At 49.8% G+C, this 24313-nt stretch overlaps 1 protein-coding gene across 4 annotated transcripts in view; it reads right to left on the bottom strand.

Annotated features, from left to right (window-relative positions):
• The window catches only part of LOC129711095 (microtubule-associated serine/threonine-protein kinase 3-like), a 76923-nt gene that overhangs the window by 2740 nt on the left and 49870 nt on the right, over positions 1 to 24313 (bottom strand). For all 4 annotated transcript variants that reach the window (XM_055658484.1, XM_055658485.1, XM_055658487.1 and 1 more), the window contains 13 exons: positions 23599 to 23737; positions 21461 to 21593; positions 17100 to 17265; positions 16215 to 16316; positions 13836 to 13958; positions 13070 to 13182; positions 11513 to 11640; positions 9901 to 10124; positions 7251 to 7445; positions 5112 to 5335; positions 3106 to 3228; positions 1826 to 1962; positions 902 to 1083 (listed from right to left, as the gene is read on the bottom strand). In XM_055658484.1, coding sequence (XP_055514459.1) covers positions 902 to 1083; positions 1826 to 1962; positions 3106 to 3228; positions 5112 to 5335; positions 7251 to 7445; positions 9901 to 10124; positions 11513 to 11640; positions 13070 to 13182; positions 13836 to 13958; positions 16215 to 16316; positions 17100 to 17265; positions 21461 to 21593; positions 23599 to 23737 — 1989 coding nt within the window. The remainder of the gene's footprint in view (positions 1 to 901; positions 1084 to 1825; positions 1963 to 3105; positions 3229 to 5111; positions 5336 to 7250; positions 7446 to 9900; positions 10125 to 11512; positions 11641 to 13069; positions 13183 to 13835; positions 13959 to 16214; positions 16317 to 17099; positions 17266 to 21460; positions 21594 to 23598; positions 23738 to 24313) is intronic.

Raw genomic sequence — 24313 nt, 5'->3', positions numbered from 1 at the left:
CTCCGTTCTAAATGGCTTACTCCTTAATCTTAAACTGTGGCCCCTGGTTCTATACTCCCCCAACATCGGGAACATGTTTCCTGCCTCTAGCGCGTCCAAGCCCTTAACAATTTTATATGTTTCGAGTCACCATGTTGACATTTTTCAGAGACCTGCTGCGACTAATGACGGGTGCCGGCAAGTCGCCAAAAAACAATTACGTAAGTGGGACAGGCCAACAGGTTACCCTGCAACCTCCAGCTTTCCAGAGAAAACAATTCAATCTGTCTGACCTCTCCCTGTAGCTAATGCACCTTAATCCAGCCATCATTCTGGTAAACCTGCTCTGCACCCTTTCCATAGCTTACATGTCCTTCCTCTAATGGGGGAAGACCAGAACTGCACGCAATACTCCAAATGTAGCCCAACCAAAGTACTACCAAGCTGCATCAGGGCTGGCCCTCTATTGATTCTCAGACAGGGCACAGAGTAGTCATACATGGTGGATAAGGGCCCTTCGGCCCAACTTGCCCATGCCGACCACCATGTCCCATCCACACGGGTCCCACCACCCCACATTTGGCCCATATCCCTCTATGGGCTAAATCCTGTTCTATCCATGTACCTGTCCAAATGATTTTTTTTTTTAATGTTGCGATAGATGAGTAACAATTTTATAGATCTAGAATTAACCCATTAAAATACTCCTAAGTTCATAAGTGACGGGAGCAGAATTAGGCCATTCGGCCCATCAAGTCCGCTCTGCCATTCAATCATGGCCGATCTATCCCTGCCTCCTAACCCTGCCTTCTCCCCATAACCCCCGACACACGTACTAATCAATACTATATTTAACCATTTGAATTTTGGAAGCTATTATGTTCGCGTTTCACCCCGAGACAAGAAGAGGAGAGGTTGGCACCTGAGTGTGGATCGGGCGCAGGGCTTCTGCAGGGAGTGGCTGGTCCCGGAGACAGACTGCAGGTGGGAGAGCCCGGGTTACTCTCACTGGATGAGTAGGGCTGGTACAAGGCAGGGGGGTGGCATCTGCTGGTGTTCCGCGCCGCTGGCTGCTTGGGAGTCTTGTTGTTGCGTGATCTCCTTCTGTTAAAGGCAGGGAGTTAAATACGGTCAATAGCCCACTTTAGTTTTAGTTCAGAGATACATCGCGGAAACAGTCCCTGCGTCCCACTGAGTCCACACTGACCAACGATCCCCACACACTATCCTACACACTCTCGGGTCAGTTTACACTTGTACCAAGCCAATTAAACCTACAAACATGTACGCCTTTGGAGTGTGGGAGGAAACCAAAGATCGCGGAGAAAACCCACGCGGTCTTGAGGAGAATGTATGTCAGGATTAGACCCGGGTCTCGCGCTGCGAGCGCTGCAAGGCAGCAACTCTACCACGGTGCCACCGTGCCGCCCACTTCCAAAGGCTGGAACAAAACTGAGGATTGGAGTTCATTCCAGACCATGCAAGGTTTATTTTCCTCAACTCCAATTTTCCGTCACCACTTCGGCCCGAAACGTTGCCCATTTCCTTCGCTCCGTAGATGCTGCTGCACCCGCTGAGTTTCTCCAGCTTTTTTGTGTACCTTCCGTCACCACTTGTTAAGACCAAGTGAGCAGCATTAGGCGATTTGGCCCATTCAGTCCACTCTCTTTCAATCATGGCTGATCTGTTTTTCCTCTCAACCCCCTTCTCCCGCCTTCTCCCCGTAAATCTTTGACGTCCGTACTAATCAAGAACATATCAATCTATGCTTTAAAAATCCCCAACTAACTAGACCAACACCCAACTGGCACGGTGGCGCTACTCCGGCGCGTGGAATGAGACTCACGATTCCTGGCCGTCTCTCTTTCGGTGTCGCTTCCTGCGCCGAGCCATCTTGCCCCTGAAGCTCGTCTTTCTTGCAGGGCCGACCTTTATGGACGTGTTCTCCAGCGGGGTGGAGCACACCACCACCTTGTTCCCACTCTGTGGCAGAAACACAGCCGGCCATTAACAGTAGACAGACACAAATAGCTGCAGTAGCTCAGCGACTCCGGTGAAAAGGAATAGGTGACGTTTCAGGGCCGAGACCCTTCTTCAGTTACAATGCCATTCGCAATGGTGGGCTGGGAACAGCCTTGCTTTCAAAGCACTCTCAAGCAAGGGAGCACTTAGCTTACAAGAGGGAAGCTGAGAAAAATCCTTACCTTTAACATGATGGACACACAGGGATACAGAAATGGAGATGGAAATCTGCAGTGGAATAGGTAATGGGAACATTAGCGATAATTAAGGAATGGCAGAGGGAGATGCAGCAGAAGGGGGAAAGAGAGAAAGACCGACACATGCCAGTGGTCCATGACTTTGGAAAGGCAAATAGAGATAAGACGTATTAAGTTATACTGGGGCACTAAAGAATGTAGATGAACTGAGGGACTCAGGGCTTCAAGACTAATGTTCCCTGAAAGTGGCAACATAGGCTGATGAGGAAGGCATGTGGAATGCTTGCCTTCATACCGTAGGTGGAGGCACAAATTATAAAAATTGGGACATAATGTTACAACTTTACAAAAGACTCAAAGTGCTGGAGTCACTCAGCGGGTCAGGCAACATCCCTGGAGGACAGTGATAGGCTAAGATTTGGATTGAGAGCCTTCTTCAGATTGCAGTCTGGAATCTGGTTTAAGGTGAAGGGGAAAAGATTTAATGGGAATCTGAGGGGTAACTTTTTCACAGAAAGGGTGGTGGGTGTTTGGAACGAGCTGCCAGAGGAAGTTGTTGAAGCAAGGAGTATCACAGCGTTTAAGAAACAATTAGACAGGTACATGGATAGGACAGATTTAGAGGGATATGGGCCAAATGTAGACAATGGGATTAGTGTAGCTGGGACATGTTGTCTGGTGTGGGCAAGTTGGGCCAAACGTTCCCACATTGTATGACTCTAAATGGGATTACTGTAGCTGGACAAAAAGGTTAGCATGGATGCGATGGGCCGAAGGGCCTTTTTCTGTGCTGGGATACAGAATGATGAGGGACTGAAGTAGCAGGAAGGGGAGGAGGTAGGGATGTGGCAGGGAAGGAGGAGGATATTGACTGCACAGGGCATGCGGCCCGTCGCAATGACCCTACCTTCAGCAGGATCTCCACCACCTCGGTGTGAACCAGTCCCATCACCGATTCACCGTTGATGTGGGTGACGAGGTCTCCGGCACTCAGGCCTGCCTCGTGTGCCGGGCTTCCTTCCTCCACGCTCTGCAGCAAAGCACAGGTTCAGTTTAGTTTATTCACTTCAACGCCAAAGGCCCAAGTTTGATCCTGACCCGGGCGGGGTCCTGCCTGCCGGCGTGGAGATCGCACGTTCTCCTTGTCACCGTAGCGTGGACCCTCCTCAGTTTCCTCCCACATCCCAAAGACGTGCGGGTTTGTAGGTTAATGGTCCTCAGTAAAGTTGCCTCTAAAGTGCAGCGAGTGGATAAGAAAGTGGGATAACATAGAACTCGTGTGGAGGGGAGATCAGTGGTCGGTGTGGACCCAGTGTGTTGAAGGGCCTGTTTCCACCAAAGATCCTATAGCGGAGCAAGATAGACCACTCCTTCTAAATGCAATGGGCTGACGTGGAGTACGCAACGGAGCGGGGCTTTTTTTCATCCATTTCAGTAACCCGACCCGACCCGACTCGCAGTGTAATCAACGTTGCGGGGGAACAGTTTGTGTTAATAAATTATAATTCTGAAAATGAGGAGAAGATTTTTACCAAATAACTTTTTTTTTAACGAGGATGTTTCCGTAACCGGCTTCCGTCTCCGCACTAGTATCTTTGCTCCTCTACGGGATCTTTGGTGCGGAGACGGAAGCTGGTTACGGAAATGGGGCCGAAAATTACCCGTGAATCTGCCCATGACCGTACTACGTCTTTTTCGTCGAGCGATCTATCTTGCTCGTTGTAGGATCTTTGGTTTCCACGTTGTGTCTTTAAACTAAACTAAACTAAACTAAACCTGCCCCACCGGCTCCTGACCAAAGCTGTTTGCACCTTCAGTAATGTTGTTCCCTCCCTCTTGTGCCTCTGTTGCTCTGATTGACTTATTGCCTGCAGCTGACAGGGTCCCCCTCAGCCTCTGTTCCTGCCTTTGAAGTTTATCAATAATCTTTCCAAGTAACGTTCCCATGCTGCCCAGAGTACAGCCTGTTCCACGATGGCAGCTTCCTCTCTCTAAAGAGTTGAGAGTTTTCCCGAGTTCTTTGTTAAATCACATATAGAGAATGCTCCAGGCCCAGGACCCACTTTAGTTTAGTTCAGAGATACAGTGCGGAAACAGGCCCTTCGGCCCACCGATTCCGTGCCGACCAGCGATCCCCGCACATCAACACTCTCCTACACACACCAGGGACAATTTATATTAATACCAAGCCAATTAACCGACAAACCTGTACGTCTTTGGAGTGTGGGAGGAAACTGAAGGTCTCGGAGAAAACCCAGGTAGGTCACGGGGAGAAGGAATGGGCCTGTCCCACTTAGGCGATTTTTTCGGCGACTGTCATAGTCGTAGCAGGTCGCCGCAAAACCGGCGACTGGACCCCTCCCCCTACGACGACGTCTACAACAACCTACCTCCTAGTCGACGTCAAGCTACCATTAGGACGTCCACCTACGACCACTCCTTCGACAACCCACGTCCACCCACGACACGCTACGACAAGCTAACACAATTCAATCGCCGGTACCTGTCGCGGGTTGATGAAGGTTGACATAGGTAGTGTCACCAATGGAATTCACCAAAGTCAGCACCGCGACAGCCTACGTCATCCTGGCGACAACCTACGACAACACCTACGTCAGTCAGGCTACGATCGTTGGTGTCAAGCCCAGGGGCACTGACTGTCGCCGAAAAGTTTTGAACATTTCAAAATCCAGTGGCGACCAGAAAAAAGGTACGACTCTTTGGGCGACTGAGGAGGCGACACCCCGGCGACCACGTGGTAACAGCGTAGTCGCCTGCAGTCGCCTAAAAAGTGGGACAGTGGCATTACAAACTCCGTACAGACGGCACCCGTGGTCAGGATCGAACCCGGCTCTCTGGCACTGCTCTACCACTGCGCGCCACCGTGCTGCCCATAAAGCAGATCAAACCTACCCAGACCATATGATGCACGGTATACACATCGCTGTCTCCCACGTAGACCGGGATTGCCCGCAACGTGAAACCAAACTTCTTTCCAGAACTGTGGATGATTATCGGAGGCCGCAGACTCGTGATGTTCAGTGAATGGTCGCGGCTTGGAGAGGAATCCCTGGACGATGAGTTTGGTGACAGGGAGTGTTGAGAAATTGCACCGACCAGGGGCCCACGGACTAGGTCTAAAACAAGGAAAGAGACCAGAGTGTTAACATCCACGTAGTGAATCGTCCCAGACACATTTCAGTCTAGTTTATTGTCGCGTGTATAGAGGTACAGTTGCCTGCTCACCAGCCAGCGGATCTGCAGACAGTGTTATGTATGAAACGACTGTAACGACACAGTGACAGTCACACAATCCCACAGAGTCCCAGGGTCACACACACGCACAGGCGCACACACACACACAGGCACACACACACACAGGCGCACACACACACAGGCGCACACACACACACAGGCACACACACACACAGGCGCACACACACACACACGCGCGCACACACACACACACACACACACACACACACACACACACACACACACACACACACGCGCGCACACACACACACACACACACAGGCGCGCACACACACACACAGGCGCGCACACACACACACAGGCGCGCACACACACACACACGCCCTCACACACACACAGGCGCGCACACACACAGGCCACACACACACACAGGCGCGCACACACACACACACACACAGGCGCACACACACACACAGGCGCACACACACACACACACACACACACACACGAGTCTGTACAAAGTTAAGAGAGAGATGCAAGGAACTGCAGATGCTGGCTTAGAAAAAAAACATACAAAGTGCTGACGTAATTCACCGAGTCGGGGGCAGGAAATGGATAGGTGACGTTTTGGATTGGGACCATTGGGGAGAGAGGTCGGGGCAGGTCAAACGCTGGAAAGCGATAGGCGGATACAGATGAGTGAGTCCGAGGTAAGGGCCCGACCCGAAACATCATCTATCCGGAGATGCTGCCTGACCCGCGGAGTTACTCCAGCACTTTGTGTCTTACAGGTGAAGGGGGTTTGGGGTTTGTTTGGCAGGCAGGTGGACAAAGGCTAGAGATGAAAAGGGGACCATAAGGTGTCAGGGAAGGAGAGAAGAGGAGTGAAAGGTGAAGCCAGAGGGCGGGGTATAGGTGGAAGTGGACAGAAGGAAGGGTAGGAAGTGCAAGGGAGACAAAAATGCTGGAGAAACTCAGCGGGTGCGGCAGCATCTATGGAGCGAAGGAAATAGGCGTTGCCTATTTCCTTCGCTCCATAGATGCTGCCGCACCCGCTGAGTTCCTCCAGCATTTTTGTCTACCTTCGATTTTCCAGCATCTGCAGTTCTTTCTTGAACAGGAAGTACAAAGTTGGGTCAGGCAACTGAACCATCCTACCAACAACTACTAACTACCTCATTGGAGACCCTCTACCTCACTGGAGACTTTACTGGACTTTCTCATGTATATTCCCTTTATCATGTATCTGTACACTGTGGGCGGCTCGATTGCAATCAGGTTTATACTCTCTAGAATTTAGAAGATTGAGAGGGGATCTTATAGAAACTTACAAAATTCTTAAGGGGTTGGACAGGCTAGATGCAGGAAGATTGTTCCCGATGTTAGGGAAGTCCAGGACAAGGGGTCACAGCTTAAGGATAAAAGGGAAATCCTTTAAAACCGAGATGAGAAGAACTTTTTTCACGCAGAGAGTGGTGAATCTCTGGAACTCTCTGCCACAGAGGGTAGTTGAGGCCAGTTCATTGGCTATATTTAAGAGGGAGTTAGATGTGGCCCTTGTGGCTAAGGGGATCAGGGGGTATGGAGAGAAGGCAGGTACGGGATACTGAGTTGGATGATCAGCCATGATCATATTGAATGGTGGTGCAGGCTCGAAGGGCCGAATGGCCTACTCCTGCACCTAATTTCTATGTTTCTATGTTTCTATGTGTACTCTTTCCGCTGACTGCATAGCACGCAACAAAAGGCCTTTCACCGTACCTCAGCACACGTGACAATAAACTAAGCTGAACCGATCTGAACTTCCACACCGGCCGGAAGCAAACCCCAACGTACCAGGTGAGATGAGGATGGAGAGGGCTCCGCTGGACGCCGACTTGGGAAAGGAGCGGCCCGGAGACAGCCTGTTCTCTGAAGTGCCGGAGGGATCGTCGAGTTTGTGAGCAGGGAGACGGCCCTTTGGAGTGGAGCTTCTGTGATCCACGCTGTTGCTGCGTACGCGCATGAGGTTAATGTTGCTGGCAAGCACGTCTGCAAAAAAACAATCCACCCACGGCAGCTCGTGAACTCTGTCCACAATAAATTATCAGCAGTCGACAAATATCTGAAATATATAATGGCCACTCGCCCACTGCGTTGGGATTTCTGTTTTGTTGCAAGAAAGTACAGACCTTTGGAGTAATATCATTGCTGAGGTGACCCGTTGTCTCGTCAAACACATTGTACTGTTGATCCTGCGTTAACCTACATATGACAAATAAAACTGAACTGAACTATATTGTGTCACCAGGCTGATCATCCCGAGCCATGATCATATTGAATGGCAGTGCAGGCTCGAAGGGCCGAATGGCCTACTCCTGCACCCATTTCTATGCTTCTATGTCACCTCTTTGCAGGGAAGATGTGGAGCTTTTGGAGAGGATGGGGAGGAGGTTTACCGGAATGCCGCCTGGATTACAGGCATTGAGGAGCTCCTACAGAAACGTCATAGGGCTCGGACGATTTATCTCCGATACCTGCGGGCAGCACGGTGGCGCAGCGGCAGAGCTGCTGCCTTACAGCGCCAGAGGCCCAGATTCGATTCCGACTACGGGTGTCGTCTGTACGGAGGTTGTACGTTCTCCCCATGAGCTGCATGGATTTTCTGCAAGATCTTCGGTTTCCTCCCACACTCCAAAGACGTACAGGTTTGGAGGTTAATTGGCTATGTAAAAATGTTAAATTGTCCCTAGTGTGTGTAGAGTAGTGTTGATGTGTGGGGATCGCTGGTCGGCGCGGGCTTGGTGGGCCAAAGGGCCTTTTTCCAGTCAGAGGTACGTGGATAGAACAGATTTGGAGGGAAATGGACCAAATGCGGGTAGGTGGCTCTAGGGTAGCTGGGACAAGTTGGCCAGTGTGGGCATGTTGGGCCGAAAGGCCCGTTTCCACACTGTATCACTCCATGACTCTAAACAGCAAAGTGTGAGGGGCATAGATTGCTACGTTATTTATTATTGCATCTATAGTATTAAAAATAATTACTGTTAAGGAAGTCACGTAGATGCAGGGAGCATTTTTGATGATTATCTGCTAATTCAGTTCCCTGTGAGTCTGAGATACGAGGACCCTTTCAGAGATTATGCTCATTTGTAAACGTGTTGGGTCTGAACTGCCCAGAAAGATTATTTGGAGTCCAGTGATTGTGATTGTCCGGTGGTGAATCCAGTTGAATAATGAATATTTCTATATAACTCTAACACCAGTTTAGTTTTTAGTTTAGTGGTACAGCATGGAAATGGGCCCTTTGGCCCACCGGGTCCATGCAGACCATCGATCACTCGGTCTCACTAGTTCCATGTTACCCCTTCTTTTGCATCCATTCCCTACACGAGAGAGCTAGATAGGGCTCTTAAGAATAGTGGAGTCAGGGGATATGGGGAGAAGGCAGGAACGGGGTACTGATTGGGGATGATCAGCCATGATCACAATGAATGGCGGTGCTGGCTCGAAGGGCCGAATGGCCTACTCCTGCACCTATTGTCTATTGTCTATACACTTTGGGGAATTTGCGGAGGCAAATTAGCCTGTAATCCCGCATGCCTTTGGGATGTGGGAGGAAACCAGAGCACCTGGAAAGCACCTACACAGTCACAGTGAGAAGGTGCAAACTGCACAAAGACAGCACAAGGTGGTCAGGATCGAACGTAAGTCTCTGGCGCTGTGAGGCAGCAGCTCTATCAGCTGCGCTACTGCACCGCGGTGCTTTAAAGTGGCGATGTTAAAAAAAGGTCATAGCTTTTCCCATTCCAGTAATAGTGAGGGATTGCTGCACTGCTGGAGGTGTAGCAGGGAGGACTGGGGTGCAATACTAACAAATGCTGTTCTGTCGGAAGGGCAGCAATGCAGCATTGTTGGAAAGCTACTTTATAACGCAACCATTGCAGTGTGACCAAACATGCAATAGACAATAGGTGCATTCGGCCCTTCAAGCCAGCACTCACTGTGATCATGGCTGATCATCCACACTCAGTACCCTGTTCCTGCCTTCTCCCCATATCCTTTGATTACGCTAGCCCTAAGAGCTCTATCTAACTTTCCTTTGAATGCATCCAGTGAATCAGCCACCACTGCCTTCTGAGGCAGAGATTCCACAATTCCACAACAGTTTTTCTTCATCTCAGTTCTAAATGGCCTACCCCTCATTCTTAAACTGTGGCCCCTGGTTCTGGACTCCCCCAACATCGGGACCATGTTTACTGCCTCTCGCGTGTCCAAACCCTCAAGAGAATCCTCCCTCATCCTTCTAAATTCCAGAGTATACAAGCCCAGCCGCTCCATTCTATCAACATACGACAGTCCCGCCACCCCGGGAATTAACCTCATGAACCTATGCTGCACTCCCTCTACGGCAAGAATGTCCTTCCTCAAATTTGGAGACCAAAACTGCACACCCTACTCCATATGTGGTCTCACTGCACTAACGCAGTATCCTGCACCAGTCACTCACCTGAGTATGTCCTTGCTCTTGGTCGGTTTAGCTCCATGTACGACGGTGCCTCCGCTGCCTGCTGCCCGTCTGGGCCCGGCGCTCGCTGGCTGAGAGCACAGAGCTCGCTCTCGTCCTCTGTGGAGAATGCAAACCAGGGCACAGTGTCGGAGCCGCAGGGGCCGTGGATGGGGCTCTCAGCTCGGTCCGAGTGGGAGGTGGCCGAAGATGCTCCAGACCTCAGGCTGTGAAAAGGAAAAGCCACAGGTTACTATTCGTACAACTCTGCACAAATCACACGCTATCTCTGACATTACGGGTGTCAGGGGTAATGGAAGGGGGGGGAGGGAGGCGGGAGAATAGGGTTGAGAGGGAAAGAGAGATCAGCCCTGATTGAATGGCGGAGTAGACTTGAAGGTCCAAATAGCCTCATTCTGCTCCTATAACTTATTAATCTATTAGTGAGAAAAAAGATTATTTGACTCAAAGCACCGTGCCATCTCTTTCACACCGCTGCGACTCATTATCAGCAAGAATTGAACTGTACACATTCCCGCACTAGCTATTGCCGACAGTGTATACATCCACCCCACAGAGCTGGTGCCAGTGTAAAGTTTCCGTAAGCCGAGCCAGCTTTCATACAGTTTGTTTAAGAAGAAACTGCAGATGCTGGAAAATCGAAGGTAGACAAAAATGCTGAGAAACTGAGCGGGTGCAGCAGCATCTATGGAGCGAAGGAAATAGGCAACGTTTCGGGACAAAACGTTGCCTATTTCCTTTGCTCCATAGATGCTGCTGCACCCGCTGAGTTTCTCCAGCATTTTTGTCTACCAGCTTTCATTGCCGTGCAACAAGAATTAAAGGATGCGCATTAGTTTAGTTTTTACTAGTCTAGAGATACAGCATGGATACAGCCCACCGAGTCTGAGCCCAACAGCAATCCCCCTACATTAGCACTACCATAAATACAAGGGACATTTTTTACCAAAGCCAATTAACCTACAAACCTGTGCATCTTCATAGTGGAAACCCGAGCACCCGGGGATAGGAATGTACTGAATATACTCATTTTTTGTAGTCTATTATGGGTTTTTACAATTTACATATAGGTTGTGCTGCTGTTATGACCCCGTCCCACGGTACGAGTTCATTCCAAGAGCTCTCCCAAGTTTAAAAAAAAAAAAATCAAACTCGTGGTAAGCACGGAGAATGAACGTAGCGGGTACGTCGGAGCTCGGGGCCGTCTCTTAGCGGCTCGTAACGCTAACGGCAGGTCCTCGGGAAGACTCGCTAGCGGCAGGTAAGCTCGGGAGGAATCGTGAAGATTTTTCAACATGATGAAAAATGTCCATGAGAGCCCCGAGTACCGACGAGTGGCCATTACCGTAAATCTCCGAGTTCGAATCAGGGCAAACTTGGGAGAGCTCTTGGAATGAACTCGTACTGTGGGACAGGGCCACGAGTAACAATTTAATTGTTCTGTGTTGGGACACATGACAATAATACACTCATAACTTTTGGCTGTAGAGCATTTGGTTACTGATTTCCCCTAGCAGAACACTGGGGAGAACATGGCCATTCTTTTCCATCTAGTCACTAGCTCCTGGAGACGGGGCTGCAGCTGTACTCTTACCTGGAGCTTGTGCAGTCCGAGTGCTTTGGGCTGCCCTGATACACTCGCTCCTGGACTTCCTCTTTGGCATCGGCCTGGTCATGGCTCACCGGCAGAGAAGCTGCCAAATGCTCAGAGCTGCCATAAACCTGCAATAGATTTGAAGATTTAAACATGCAGAACTACGAGGATAAAACAAATTAGAACCAATGAATCAGAACACGTCACTGCGCATTAAACCGTTTCGCACAATGGACAATTAATGATCAATTAATCCACATTTAGGTGAAGAAAGGGGGTGCCCAACGAAGAAGGGTTTCGGCCCGAAACGTTGCCTATTGCCTTCGCTCCTTAGATGCTGCTGCACCCGCTGAGTTTCTCCAGCACTTTTGTCCACCTTCTGTTGTTGTGTCTTTTTTTGTTGTAAATCAGCACCTGCAGTTCCGAAGTAAATGCCTTGATCTCCCATCAGCGCGGTGCTCCCTCAGTGAGCCCGTCCCACATGGCAGTGCTCCTTCAATGCTGTTGCCCCTCACTACAGGGCAGTGCTCCCTCACTACAGATGCTACCCGACTTACGACGCTTCGACTTATGATATATTCCGACTTTACGATGGTGGAAAAGCGACGCACATTCAGTACAAACCATACTTTTGCGAAATTTTGAATTTTGATCTTTCCCCGGGCTGGCGATGTGCAGTACGACACTCTCGCGTGATGCCGGGCAATGGCAGCGAGCAACAGCTCCCAGTCACCCGCGCGATGTCACTGCCGTCGCCCAGCATCACGAGAGGGCAAGAGCGGAACTCACTGTCAAAACATGGAGGGGACGGGGGACACCATTTTTTGGCGGCCACGGGCGCATGCGCACACTCACACACACGCACGAGGCTTCGGAGGCTCAATCCAGCGCTAAAAACGGCGATTTTAAATTCGGGATGACAAAAACTTGGGGGGGGGGGGGGGGGGAAATGTCACCCACCTCTCAAAACATGGGGGGGGACGTGTCCCCTCTGGCCCCCCCGGGTTTTCCGCCCCCGCGAGAGGGTGTCGTACCCGCATATCACCAGTCACGAGCCATGTTTGGTAGGTGAGGTGCGCTCACTCAGTACTGTCGCTCTGTCGCCCTCTGGTGGTGCAGTGCTCCCCTCACCCATCTACCAGCTCTTGCACTGCCCCTCCACTGTGACAATGAGCTACACTGACAGTGTGCTGCTCTGTTGCCAACGGCGCCATGCTCCTCCGTCCCCACCTCCCTCCCCACGCCACCGTTCTCCCCGTGCCAATAGACAATAGACAATAGGTGCAGGAGTAGGCCATTCGGCCCTTCGAGCCAGCACCGCCATTCAATGTGACCATGGCTGATCATCCCCAGTCAGTACCCCGTTCCTGCCTTCTCCCTATCACCCCCGACTCCGCTATTTTTAAGAGCCCTATCTAGCTCTCTTGAAAGCATCCAGAGAACCTGCCTCCACCGCCCTCTGAGGCAGAGAATTCCACAGACTCATCACTCTCTGTGAGAAAAAGTGTTTCCTCGTCTCCGTTCTAAATGGCTTACTCCTTATTCTTAAAGCCTTACCATGCTGAACCGGTGCGAACAGGACGAGAACTGTCGGATCTCCTGAGACGATTCCTCATCATTGGTGTCGTCTTCCTCCTCGGATTCCAAGTGCTGGTACCTCTCCGAGCGAGCTGCGGGTGTACAGGGAAGAAGGTTCTCAGAGGCCCACAGAGCTGGCTTGGATTTTAGCCCCACGTACGGAAGAAGCATGATCACTGGGCCTAATCTCTGGATGGCGAACACTAAGATTAACCGCTACAGGGTAATCACAACAAAGGCTCTGGGATTCATTACGGCAGAGATGCTGGGATTAATGTGGACACAAAGCAGACCCACGGTCTCACACCTTTGGAAACCGGGATTCAAAATTAGATCTTGGGTGGCCAGTGGCAGCACAGTGACACATAGTTGGCCGAGTCACTGCCCCACAGAATCAGAGACCGGATTTGATCCTGACATCGGGTGCTGTCTGTCTGGAGTTTGCGTGTTTTCCCTGTGACCGCGTGGGTTTCCTTCTGTTTCCTCCCACATGCCAAAGACGCACAGGTTTGTAGACTAATTGGCCTTTGTAAATTGCCCCTAGCGTGCAGGGAGTGGATGTGAAAGTGGGATAACATTGAACTAGTGTGTACGAGTGATCGACGGTGGGCCTGGACTCAATGGGCTGAAGGGCCTATTTCCACGCCGTACCCTCCAATGAATCAAAGGTTGGATCGAGGAGCGGTGACAGTTCCTCGCCCAGTTTGACACCAGAGGGGGGGTTTGTGGCCGATTCTGAACTCACTGTCGAAGTAGCTGGTGTCTTCGTCGGACTCGAGCTGAGGGATGAATTCTGCCTTCTGACGCAGCAACCCGTTCCAGTCAAGCCGGGTGAAGAAACCGTGCTGTTTCACCTCAAGAGCTCCACCTGCACACCAGAAAATGAACGCACACTTCACACCCAGCGCGGCACGGAGAGGCTTGCAGCCACACGGTGCAGCATGCACGCAGTCAGTTCCCGGGACCCACAGCCTTGCATTGTCCAACACCGCACGCAATGTGGCATCTATCACCAAGGCCCTCCACCACCCAGGGCATGCCTCCTCCTCCATCCTACTATCAGGCCGGAGGTGCAGGAGCGTGAAGCCACACACACCACCAGGCTTAGCAACAGATAGATACTTTCCTACAACTATGGTTTTTATCAACCTGCACAACCTTAATTCTACCTCTATAGTCAGAGTGGGGTAAATCTGTGGAATTTATCGCCACAGACGACTGTGGAGCCCAAGTCATTGGGTATTTTTAAGGTGGAGATGAACAGATTCTTGATTAGTAAGGGTGATCATAAGTTTATAGGAGTAGAATTAGACCATTCGGCCCATCCACTCGGTATCAATCATTCAGTAACATAATAATTCGTCTGCAGAGTCAGTTAGATTCAGATTCATGACTTCAGATTCGCCCCTTTGATTGGGGAGAGAGAGTACAGAGATTCAGTAAGAATGAGAGAGCTCCCTTGAAGATTCGGCAAACGGAGATGTCAGTGGGAGAGGAGAGAGGAGAGGGAGAGGGAGGGGGGAGAGAGAGAGGGACGGGGGGGGGGAGAAATTCGGTCTAACTTGCTTTCTGAGGTTGTAACTAGATTCTGGGAGACTTGCTGGAATCATTATTCAGTAACATAATAATTAAGTCTGCAGAGTCAGTTAGTTCGAGAAAAACCAGCCTGTTTTATTAAAGGCTGGATCAAATCCAACTAACCGGAACTGAGCTGGGCGGCACAGTGTCGGTGCGCTAGAGTTGCTGGCTTACAACGTCAAAGATCCAGGTTGGATCCTAATTACGGGTGCTGTCTGTTCGGAGTTTGTACGTTCTCCCTCCCTGTGACCTGCGTGGGTTTTCTCCAAGAGCTCCAGTTCCCACCCACACTCCAAAGACGTACAGGTTTGGAGGCTTTGCAGAATTGTAAATTATCCCTAGTGTTAGTGTACTGGGTGATCGCTGGTAAGCGCGGAGTTGTTGGGCCGAAGGATCTGTTTCTGAGCTGTATCTCTGAACTACACTAAATGAAAGTAAACACTAACATTGATGGACGGGTAGACAGTGTTCTGAGATGTTATTTTTAGGAACTGCAAGAAGGCATTGTGTGAGAGAGCAGAGGAGGCAGTGAGAGGGAGATCACATGTAAGGCAGGAACACTCTGGAGTTTAGAAGGATGAGACGTGATCTCATTGAAACATACAAGATTGTTAAGGGCTTGGATACACTAGAGGCAGGAAACATGTTGGGGGAGTCCAGAACCGGGGCCACAGTTTAAGAATATGGAGTAAGCCATTTAGAACAGAGACAAGAAAACACTTTTTCTCACAGAGAGTGGTGAGTCTGTGGAATTATCTGCCTCAGAGGGCAGCGGAGGCAGGTTCTCTGGATGCTTTCAAGAGAGAGCTAGATAGGGCTCTTAAAAGTAGCGGAGTCAGGGGATATGGGGAAAAGGCAGGAACGGGGTACTGATTGGGGATGATCAGCCATGATCACATTCAATGGCGGTGCTGGCTCGAAGGGCCGAATGGCCTACTCCTGCACCTATTGTCTATTGTGATCAGTGTCATTTCTTACTTCGAAGATAGACACAAAACGCTAGAGTAACTGGGGATAGTAACATCACCCATTCCTTCTCTCCAGAGATGCTGCCTGTCCCGCTGAGTTACTCCAGCTGTTTGTGTCTATCTTCGATTATAGTCTTTCCGCTGACTGGTTAGCACGCAGCAAAAGCTTTTTTACTGTACCTCCGTTCACGTGACAATAAACTAAACTTTCGATTATGTGTAAGAAAGGACTGCAGATACTGGATAAAATCGAAGGTAGACACAAAAAGCTGGAGTAACTCAGCGGGTGAGGCAGCATCTCTGGAGAGAAGGAATTGGCGACATTTCGGGCCGAGACCCTTCTTCAGAAACGTCGCCCATTCCTTCTCTCCAGAGATGCTGCCTCACCCGCTGAGTTACTCCAGCTTTTTGTGTCTACCTTAAACTGTAGATTAGTTTAGTTTAGTTTATTGTCATGTGTTACAAGTGGGTCGAGACCCTTCTGAGTCCTTACTTCATTCTCTCATGCACCCACTGCCCCCACCGAGAGAGGGACAACTGGTCGGAGCCTCCGTGGGCATCGAAGGTTGCGATCTTACCAGTGCCCAGACGGTCGCGTGGATTCTGCCTCAGGAGACGACTGATGAGGTCCTGGGCCTCTGGAGGGAGCGCCTCGTCCTCACAGGGCCATATTATTTCATCTGGAACACAACACACCTCGTTTGTCCCGACCTCCAGCCCTGCAACCGCCGCGTGCAAGGATAACGGTGAGATCAGGTCCTAGTGGTCATACCCCACGGTCACACTCGCTACCCAAGTGAACTGTGCTCACACTCACTACCCCGAGCCATTCTGTGCTCACACTCACTGTCCCAGAGTTATTCTGTCCTCACACTCACTATCCCAGTGACCCCATGCTCTTTCACTATCCAGTGTGATCATGTACTCACACTCACTCTCCCAGCATGAATGTGTGTTCACACTCACTGTTTAGAGTGATTCTGTGTTCACGCCCACTGTCCCAGATTCATTCTAGATCTCAGTTTTATTATCGGTGCTCACACTTGCTCAGCCGGAGTGATTGTGTGCTCACACTCACTACCCCAGTGATGTCGTGCTCACACTCACCGCCAGAGTGATTCTGTGTTCACACTCACTGCCCCAGTGATTCTGTGTTCACACCCACTGCCCCAGAGTGATTCTGTATTCACACTCACGGCCAGGGTGATTCTGGGTTTTTGGTTTATGATCTGTGCTCACACTCAGTGTACAGAGTGACCCTGCGCTCACACTCACTACCCCAGGGTAACTGGTGCTCACACGTTGTGCCACCTCGCTCTGTTGTCTACCCCCCTCCCTGGTCTACTGCATCATTGTGTTACTTTAGCAGGAAGGTGCTTCCAGCCCCGGCACGAAGCTCTGGTGAAAGCTGCGCGCGCTCCCTCCCTTGGACTCCTCCCGGCCATCAGATCCCCGGAACTCACCGCTGACCACCTGCCCGAAGAGTTCTTCCGGAGTCTCGCCGAAGAACGGAGCGCAGCCAACCAGAAACTCGTAGAGAATGACCCCCATGGCCCACCAGTCTACCGGTTTGCCATATCCCTGCCGGAGAATGACTTCAGGGGCGATATATTCGGGGGTCCCGCAAACCTGTCAGAAGCAAGAACATGTGCTGATCAGACACTTCCCCCAACAGTTGAACAAGTGCTGGAGAAGCTCGCAGAAATGAAGAACTGCAGATGCCGGTTGACACCAAAGGTAGACAAAGTGCTGGAGTAACTCAGTGGCTGAAGAAGGCTCAGCCGCTCCAACCCGAAACGTCACCCATCCTTTTTCTCCAGAGATGCAGCCTGACCCGCTGAGTGACTCCAGCACTTTGTGTCTATCTATTGCTGGAGGAACTCGGTGGGTCAGGCAGCATCTGTGGAGGGATGAGTTTGAAGAAGGGACTTTACTCCTTGGACTGCAGGAGGCTGCGAGGTGATCTTGTAGATCATGTATAAGAATATGAGGGGAATAGATAGTGAATGCATAGAATCTTTTACCTAGAGTAGAGGAATCAAGAACCAGAGATCATAGGTTTAAGGTGAGAGAGAAAAGATTTAATAGGATCCCGTGGGGCAAATGTTTCCACACAGAGGGTGGTGGGCATATGGAACGAGCTGCCAGCGAAGGTAGTTGAGGCAGATACTATTACAACATTCAAATGACATTTGGACAGGTACATAGATAAAAAAAGGTTGATAGGGACACGGGCCAAACACGGGAAGGTGGGACTAGCAAAGATGGGACACCTTGGTCAGCATGTTCCAGTGGGCCGAAGGGCCTGTTGCCATGCCGTACAACTCTATGAAGGCTGTCAATGGATATTTTTAAGGCGGACATTGACAGATTCTTGATTAGTACAGGTGTCAGGGGTTATGGGGAAAAGGCAGGAGAATGGGGTTGAGACGGAAAGATGGATCGGATGGCGGAGTAGACCTGATAGCCTAATTCTGCTCCTAGAACTTATGACTAACGCTCCTGACTTGAGCCGTCGTCTAACCATTCCCTCCACAGACGCTGCCTGACCTGCCGAGTTCCTTCAGCACTTTGTGTTTCGGTCCCGATTCCAGCATCTGCAGTTTCTTGCGTCACTGCCCAATGGTTCTCGCCAACAATGAATCAGGTCATTGAATTAGTGCGGCACAACAAAGCTCTGAGCCCAGCAACAGCTGAAAGCTCACACTCTGATCCCCCCCCTCACTCTAACCTCACCGGCACACCAACGCTACTCTTTACACGTATAGGAAGGAATTGCAGATGCTGGTTTAAACCGAAGATATGGACACAAAAAGCTGGAGTAACTCAGCGGGTCAGACTGCATCTCTGGAGAAAAGGAAAAGGGCGACGTTTCGGGTTGAGACCCTTCTTCAGACTACGAGTCAGGGGAGAGGGCAACGAGAGATATATAATTAATGAATGAAAGATATGCAAAAAAGCAACAATGATGAAGGAAACTGGCCATTGTTAGCTGTGTGCTAGGTGAAAATTAGCACAAAACAATGAGACTCAACAAGGTGACTTTGAGTTTAAGAAGGAACTGGAGATGCTGGAAAATCAAAGGGAGACAAAACTGCTGGAGAAACTCCCCGGGTGCGGCAGCATCTATGGAGCGAAGGAAATACGCCATGGAGCGAAGGAATTAGGGTCTGAAGAAGGGTTTCGGCCCGAAACGTTGCCCATTTCCTTCGCTCCGTAGATGCTGCCTCACCCACTGAGTTTCTCCAGCACTTTTGTTTACCTAAGACGACTTTAAAGCTGGGACAACTCGGATGGGGGAGGGATGGAAAGGGAAATCAAAATTTGTACCACTGGGTTGTAAGCTGCCCAAGTGAACTATCACTGAAATGTTCCGTGGATACGCTTTGGTCTATGCTGGGAACGCTGAAGGTTCGAAATAATAACAATATATACCGGACATCAGTTGCTTCAAAACAAAGGGTGTGGATTCAACTGGCGATTATGTCATTATATTCTCTAACCACAGGTTGCTTACATACTCCACACCGCTTTTCCTCTTTGAAAACGATCGTGTGAACCTTCTTCTTTGTAACCAGTCATTATAGTCTCAGTCTGTTGTTAGGCTTCCTCAGTCAGTTTGACATCGGTAGCCCTGTACACATCTCTCATCGTTAGTTTAATTTAGATGTACATCCCCGCACACTAAAGGGCCTGTCCCACTTAGGCGACTTTTTGGGCGAGTGCAGGAGACTCTGCAATCGCCACATGTTCGCTGGTGGTTTCAGCTGAGACTCCTTCATGGTCGCGAGGAGTTCCCGCATTCTGGGAACTAGTCGCGGCCTCAGTATGGTTGCCACAAATGTTTCAACATTTTGAAAATTTTTCTGCGACCAAAAATTCACCATGGAAGAAATCGGTACTTTTGTGTTGGTGGGTGCAGTTGTCATGGGGTCGCCATGTAGTTATATGTAGTCGAGGTAGTTGTAAGTAGTTTTAGTTAATCGCCTTTGCTGACCGGGCATTTTCATTGTTTCAGTGGGGGGGGAAAAAACGTAAGCACGAGTTTTCAGAACCAAGGAAAAACCGACCTGTAACGTTAAATGCCCCGCCGAACTTCACAGCTGTGTATCTGTGGCTGATTAATGTTTGTGTGTGTGTGTGTGTGTGTGTGTGTGTGTGTGTGTGTGCGTGTGTGTGTGTGTGTGTGCGTGTGTGTGCGTGCCTGTGTGTGTGTGTGTGTGTGTGTGTGTGTGTGTGTGTGTGTGTGTGTGTGTGTGTGTGTGTGTGTGTGTGTGTGTGTGTATGTGTGTGTGTGTGTGTGTGTGTATATATGTGTGTGTGTGTGTGTGTGTGTGCATGCATATGTGTGTGTGTGTGTGTGTGTGTGTGTATGTGTGTGTGTGCCTGTGTGTGTGTGTGTGTATGTGTGTGTGTGTGTTGTGTACGTGCATATGTGTGTGTGTGTGTGTGTGTGTGTGTGTGTGTGTGTGTGTGTGTGCGTGTGTGCCTGTGTGTGCGTGCGTGTGTGTGTGTGTGATCCACTCTTACACTCGCCGTTCCAGTTCCCGGTTTCTCAGGAAGTGCCGCGAACTTGACAGTCGCCTGTAGTCCGCTGAAAAATCACCAAAGTGAGACAGACCCTGAACACTAACCCTATGCACTGGGGGACAATTTACAATTTACCGAAGCCAGAGAATTTATCAAAATCCAGAGATGAAAGGAAGACAATAGAGAAGGCGTGCAAAGTCTGCAGACAGGGGTAGGGATGTAGGTGGAAGAGTACAGGAAGCAGGGGTATGGGGGGGCAGGATAGTGTGGAAATGGGTCTGCATTGTGCGGGACACAGGGAATAGGGAGGGGAGGAGAAGGAGTGTTGGGGGAGGGGGGTGGTTGTTCAATATTTATACCATTAATTGTTCGGTTAATGTTATGTCAACATGGGTCAAACACTGGCAGGTGGACTATGTGGGCATGGGGCAGCTCGGTCGGCATGGGCAAGTTGGGCTGAAGGGCCTATCTTCGTGCGATATGGCTCTCTGTGACTGCATAACACCAGGAATGGACTCATCGTCACACATCACTTCGGTATCTAGAGACATGGGTCTTGCTGTGATTAGCTCTGATCCTATTCCCATGCACGCCAAATAATTCTGCAGCGTCCACTGTGAGCTACTGCAGTGAGGTGCGACTGCTACGTTTTGTACTTACTCACAGTTACCGATGTTCCATGCAGAGCAGACACCCGGTGTATCTCTTCAACGTTACGTTCTGCAGCCGTAAGATGACCCACATGTCTCTATGCATTCACCCTATCTATTTCCCTCATGATGTTACATTGTTGAACTGCTGTGGTTTTAGTGCCCAGGATTACTAATAACAGAACCAAGGGGCTTTTCAGCAGGAACTGATGAGATTTCTTCACACTAAAGGGAACTGCTGGTGCTTCTTTCTCAACGTGTGCGGTTGTTATGCTTTGCCTTTGTTAGGAATACGTGAAGAAATCGCGAGAGACAGTTCCCGTCTAGCTCTCATCCAAGATCGCAAGAAACTGCAGAGAATTGTGGATACAGCCCAGACCATCACACAAACCAACCTCTCTTCCACCAATTTCTACACCAACCTATTTCTACTCCCTAGCATTTTTGAGGGGGCGCTGTAAACAGTTTATGTATGTATTGTTAAGTCTGTGTCCATTGTGTGTAGCACGTTAGTACCTGCACTGATGTACAGCACTTTGGTCAACGTGAGTTGTTTTTAAATGTGCTATACAAATAAAATTGATTGAAAATCGACTGACTTTACCTGTGCTGCACTCTGATCTCATTCCCATCCCTGTCCGTACCTGTTTGTCGATGAACTCCCGGGTATCTCTCTCAAAATGATCCTCGTAGAGATTTGTTGTTAGGCTCATGAGTCCGATCCGTGAGAGTCCGAAGTCGGTCAGCTTGATATGACCCATCGCAGTGATCAGCAGGCTGGAAGCACACCAATAGTGTATTCATTAGTGGTGTAATAGTAGAAGACAACTGGGATAGTACAGGCTGCAGGGATGAGTGGCGGTACCCAGGAGCAACCCAGTGGGGGGCCGCCGAAATCAAAGAGGGACCTGGCCGGTGGGGGGGCCTTTAGGACAAAGATGGACCCAGCAGGGAGCTGTCTAAATCAAAGAGGGACCCGGCATGGGAGCTGCGGGGAACAAAGGCCATAGCCTCAGAATAGCCTACATGGTGCTCTTTTAGAAAGAAGGTGAGATGAAACTTCTTTAGTCAGAGGGTAGTTTATCTGTGGAACTCATTGTCACAGAGTGCCGTGGAGGCCAAGTCAGTGGATATTTTTAAGGCAGAGTTAGACAAGTTCTTGATTAGAATGGGTGTCAAGGGTTATGGGGAGAAGGCAGGAAAATGGGATTAGGTGACAGAGATCAGCCATGATTGAATGTCGGAGTAGGGGCCGGATGGCCTAATTCTACTCCTATAACCTGTGAACAAAGAGGGACCTGGCAGGGGGGGGGGGGGGGGGGGGGTCGCCTGCAGCCACGTGCGGTGACTGGCCTGGTTCGCCGCTGCGAGAAGATAAGACTGTACTAAGAACTTTTGAAACTTTACCGGTGCCAGTACATCGCGACTCTTTTTTACGCTACCTAGGGGAAGTCTGCTGTAATGATTTTACTGGCTTGTATGCAAAAAACAAATAATTTCACTGTACCTAGGTACAAGTGACAACAAAGTATTATTCAATTTAATTGAAACATTTGAGTCAGAACAATGACCAGCGGTGAACGCATGATGTTCTGACTGTCTACCCGGTTGGCCAGCAGCCAGGGTGGAGTGAACAGTCTCCGGTAGCCGGGGAGAGGTGACCAGTCATCTAACACCCAGGGACCAAACAGGAATACATGGAAAAGCCTCTATAAACCAAGGGTTACAAATGATGAAGGTTGAGAATTAAACATTCTCGTACATATACTTCAGGGAAGGATAAGCAAACTAGAACGTGAGGAGGGGTGGCCTCGGTGGTTAGTTGATGAGAATGTCCTGAGCTCCATTAATTCAAATGCATTGGTGCATAACATCCAAACATAGAAACACAGGACACAATTTAAAAACAATGTTAAAAACTAGGTATCAAGATAAGATATGCACATTGTGATAGTAACGTTCAAGGTGGATAGCAGCATGGAAGAGTGCAGCATGAATAATGCCCAGTGTTTTTTCATATTGAGCGTGAAGATAGCTTTGGGGAAGAAATAGAGTTCTAGGGGCTAGTGGAATCAAGGGATATGGAGAGAAGGCAGGCACGGGTTATTGATTGGGGCGATCAGCCATGATCAAAATGAATGGCGGTGCTGGCTCGAAGGGCCGAATGGCCTCCTCCTGCATCTATTTCCTATGTTTCTATGTTTCAGAGTCAACTTTTATGTAGTTGTGTGTCTTGTTGCTATTTTTTTTAATATGGTTGTATGGTAATTCGAATTTCACTGTACCTTAATTGGTACATGCGACAAGAAACTGACTTTGAAACCTTGGTTAGCATGCAACAAAAGCTTTTCACTGTACCTCGGTATACGTGACAATAAACTCATCTCAACTCAGCCTGATTTCTTAGCGCTTCAACTCCCCGTCCCATTCCCAATCTGACCTTTCTGTCCTGGGCCTCCTCCATTGCCAGAGTGAGGCCCAGAGCAAATTGGAGGAACGGCACCTCATATTTCGCCTGGGATACGAACGATGACTTCTCTAATTTTAGATAGCCCTTGCTTTCTCCTTCCTTCCCCACCCCCTTCACAAGTCCTACTGTCCCCCCCTTCGTTTCTTCCCCCCCCCCCCCGACATCACTCTGAAGAAGGGTCTCGACTCTTGACCTGAAACGTCGCCAATTCCTTCTCTCCATAGATGCTGCCTCACCCACTGAGTTTCTCCAGCATTTTTAATCTATCTTCAGTCTGATGACGTTCAGGTGCTCAAACATGATTGTGCTTACTTGTCTGGTTTGAGGTCCCGATGAACAATGCCATAGTTATGGAGATATTCCAGGGCCAGAACCGTTTCTGCAAAGTACATTCTGCTCATATCAACAGGCAGGGCACCAATATTCTTCAGGAGGTTTGCACAGTCTCCACCTAAACGGATGAAGCACAGATAGTCAGATCAAGTGGCACAGTGGCACAGTGGTAGTCACTGCCTTACAGCTCCAGAGACACCAGGTTCGATCCTGACGATGGCCGCTGCATGTACGGAGTTGGCATGTTCTCCCTGTGACCGCGTGGGTTTACTCCGGGTGCTCTGGTTTCCTCCCACAGACCGACATACAACTATATAGGTTAATTGGCTTCTGTAAATTGTCCCTAGTGCCTGGGACAGAACTAGCGTATAGAGATAGAACTAGAACTAGTGCACAAGTGATCGTTGGTCAAGGGCTTCTTCCATGCTGTCTCTCCAAACTAAACCAAGGGATGTAGCCTTCCTTATCCGTTGTCTTACCAACTATCCCAGTCTCAGCTACACCCACCCCCTCGATCAGGTAATATTCAACTCACAATCCCCTGCTAGACCCCATTTCCTTGGCATCAGCTGACCCCCCACTCCCACGTACTGCACGCGCCTCACTGGCCTGCATATGCTGCCTGGTCTTCAGTCAATAACACTGCAGACCCAGCTTCCTCACACTATGCTCCTCTGTATCCCCATGTACTGGG

The sequence above is a fragment of the Leucoraja erinacea genome, chromosome 29 (assembly GCF_028641065.1).
Source record: "Leucoraja erinacea ecotype New England chromosome 29, Leri_hhj_1, whole genome shotgun sequence".
Lineage (NCBI taxonomy): Eukaryota > Metazoa > Chordata > Chondrichthyes > Rajiformes > Rajidae > Leucoraja > Leucoraja erinaceus.
Note: the sequence above shows the minus strand (reverse complement) of the source record. Positions and strands in the feature narration are given on the sequence as shown.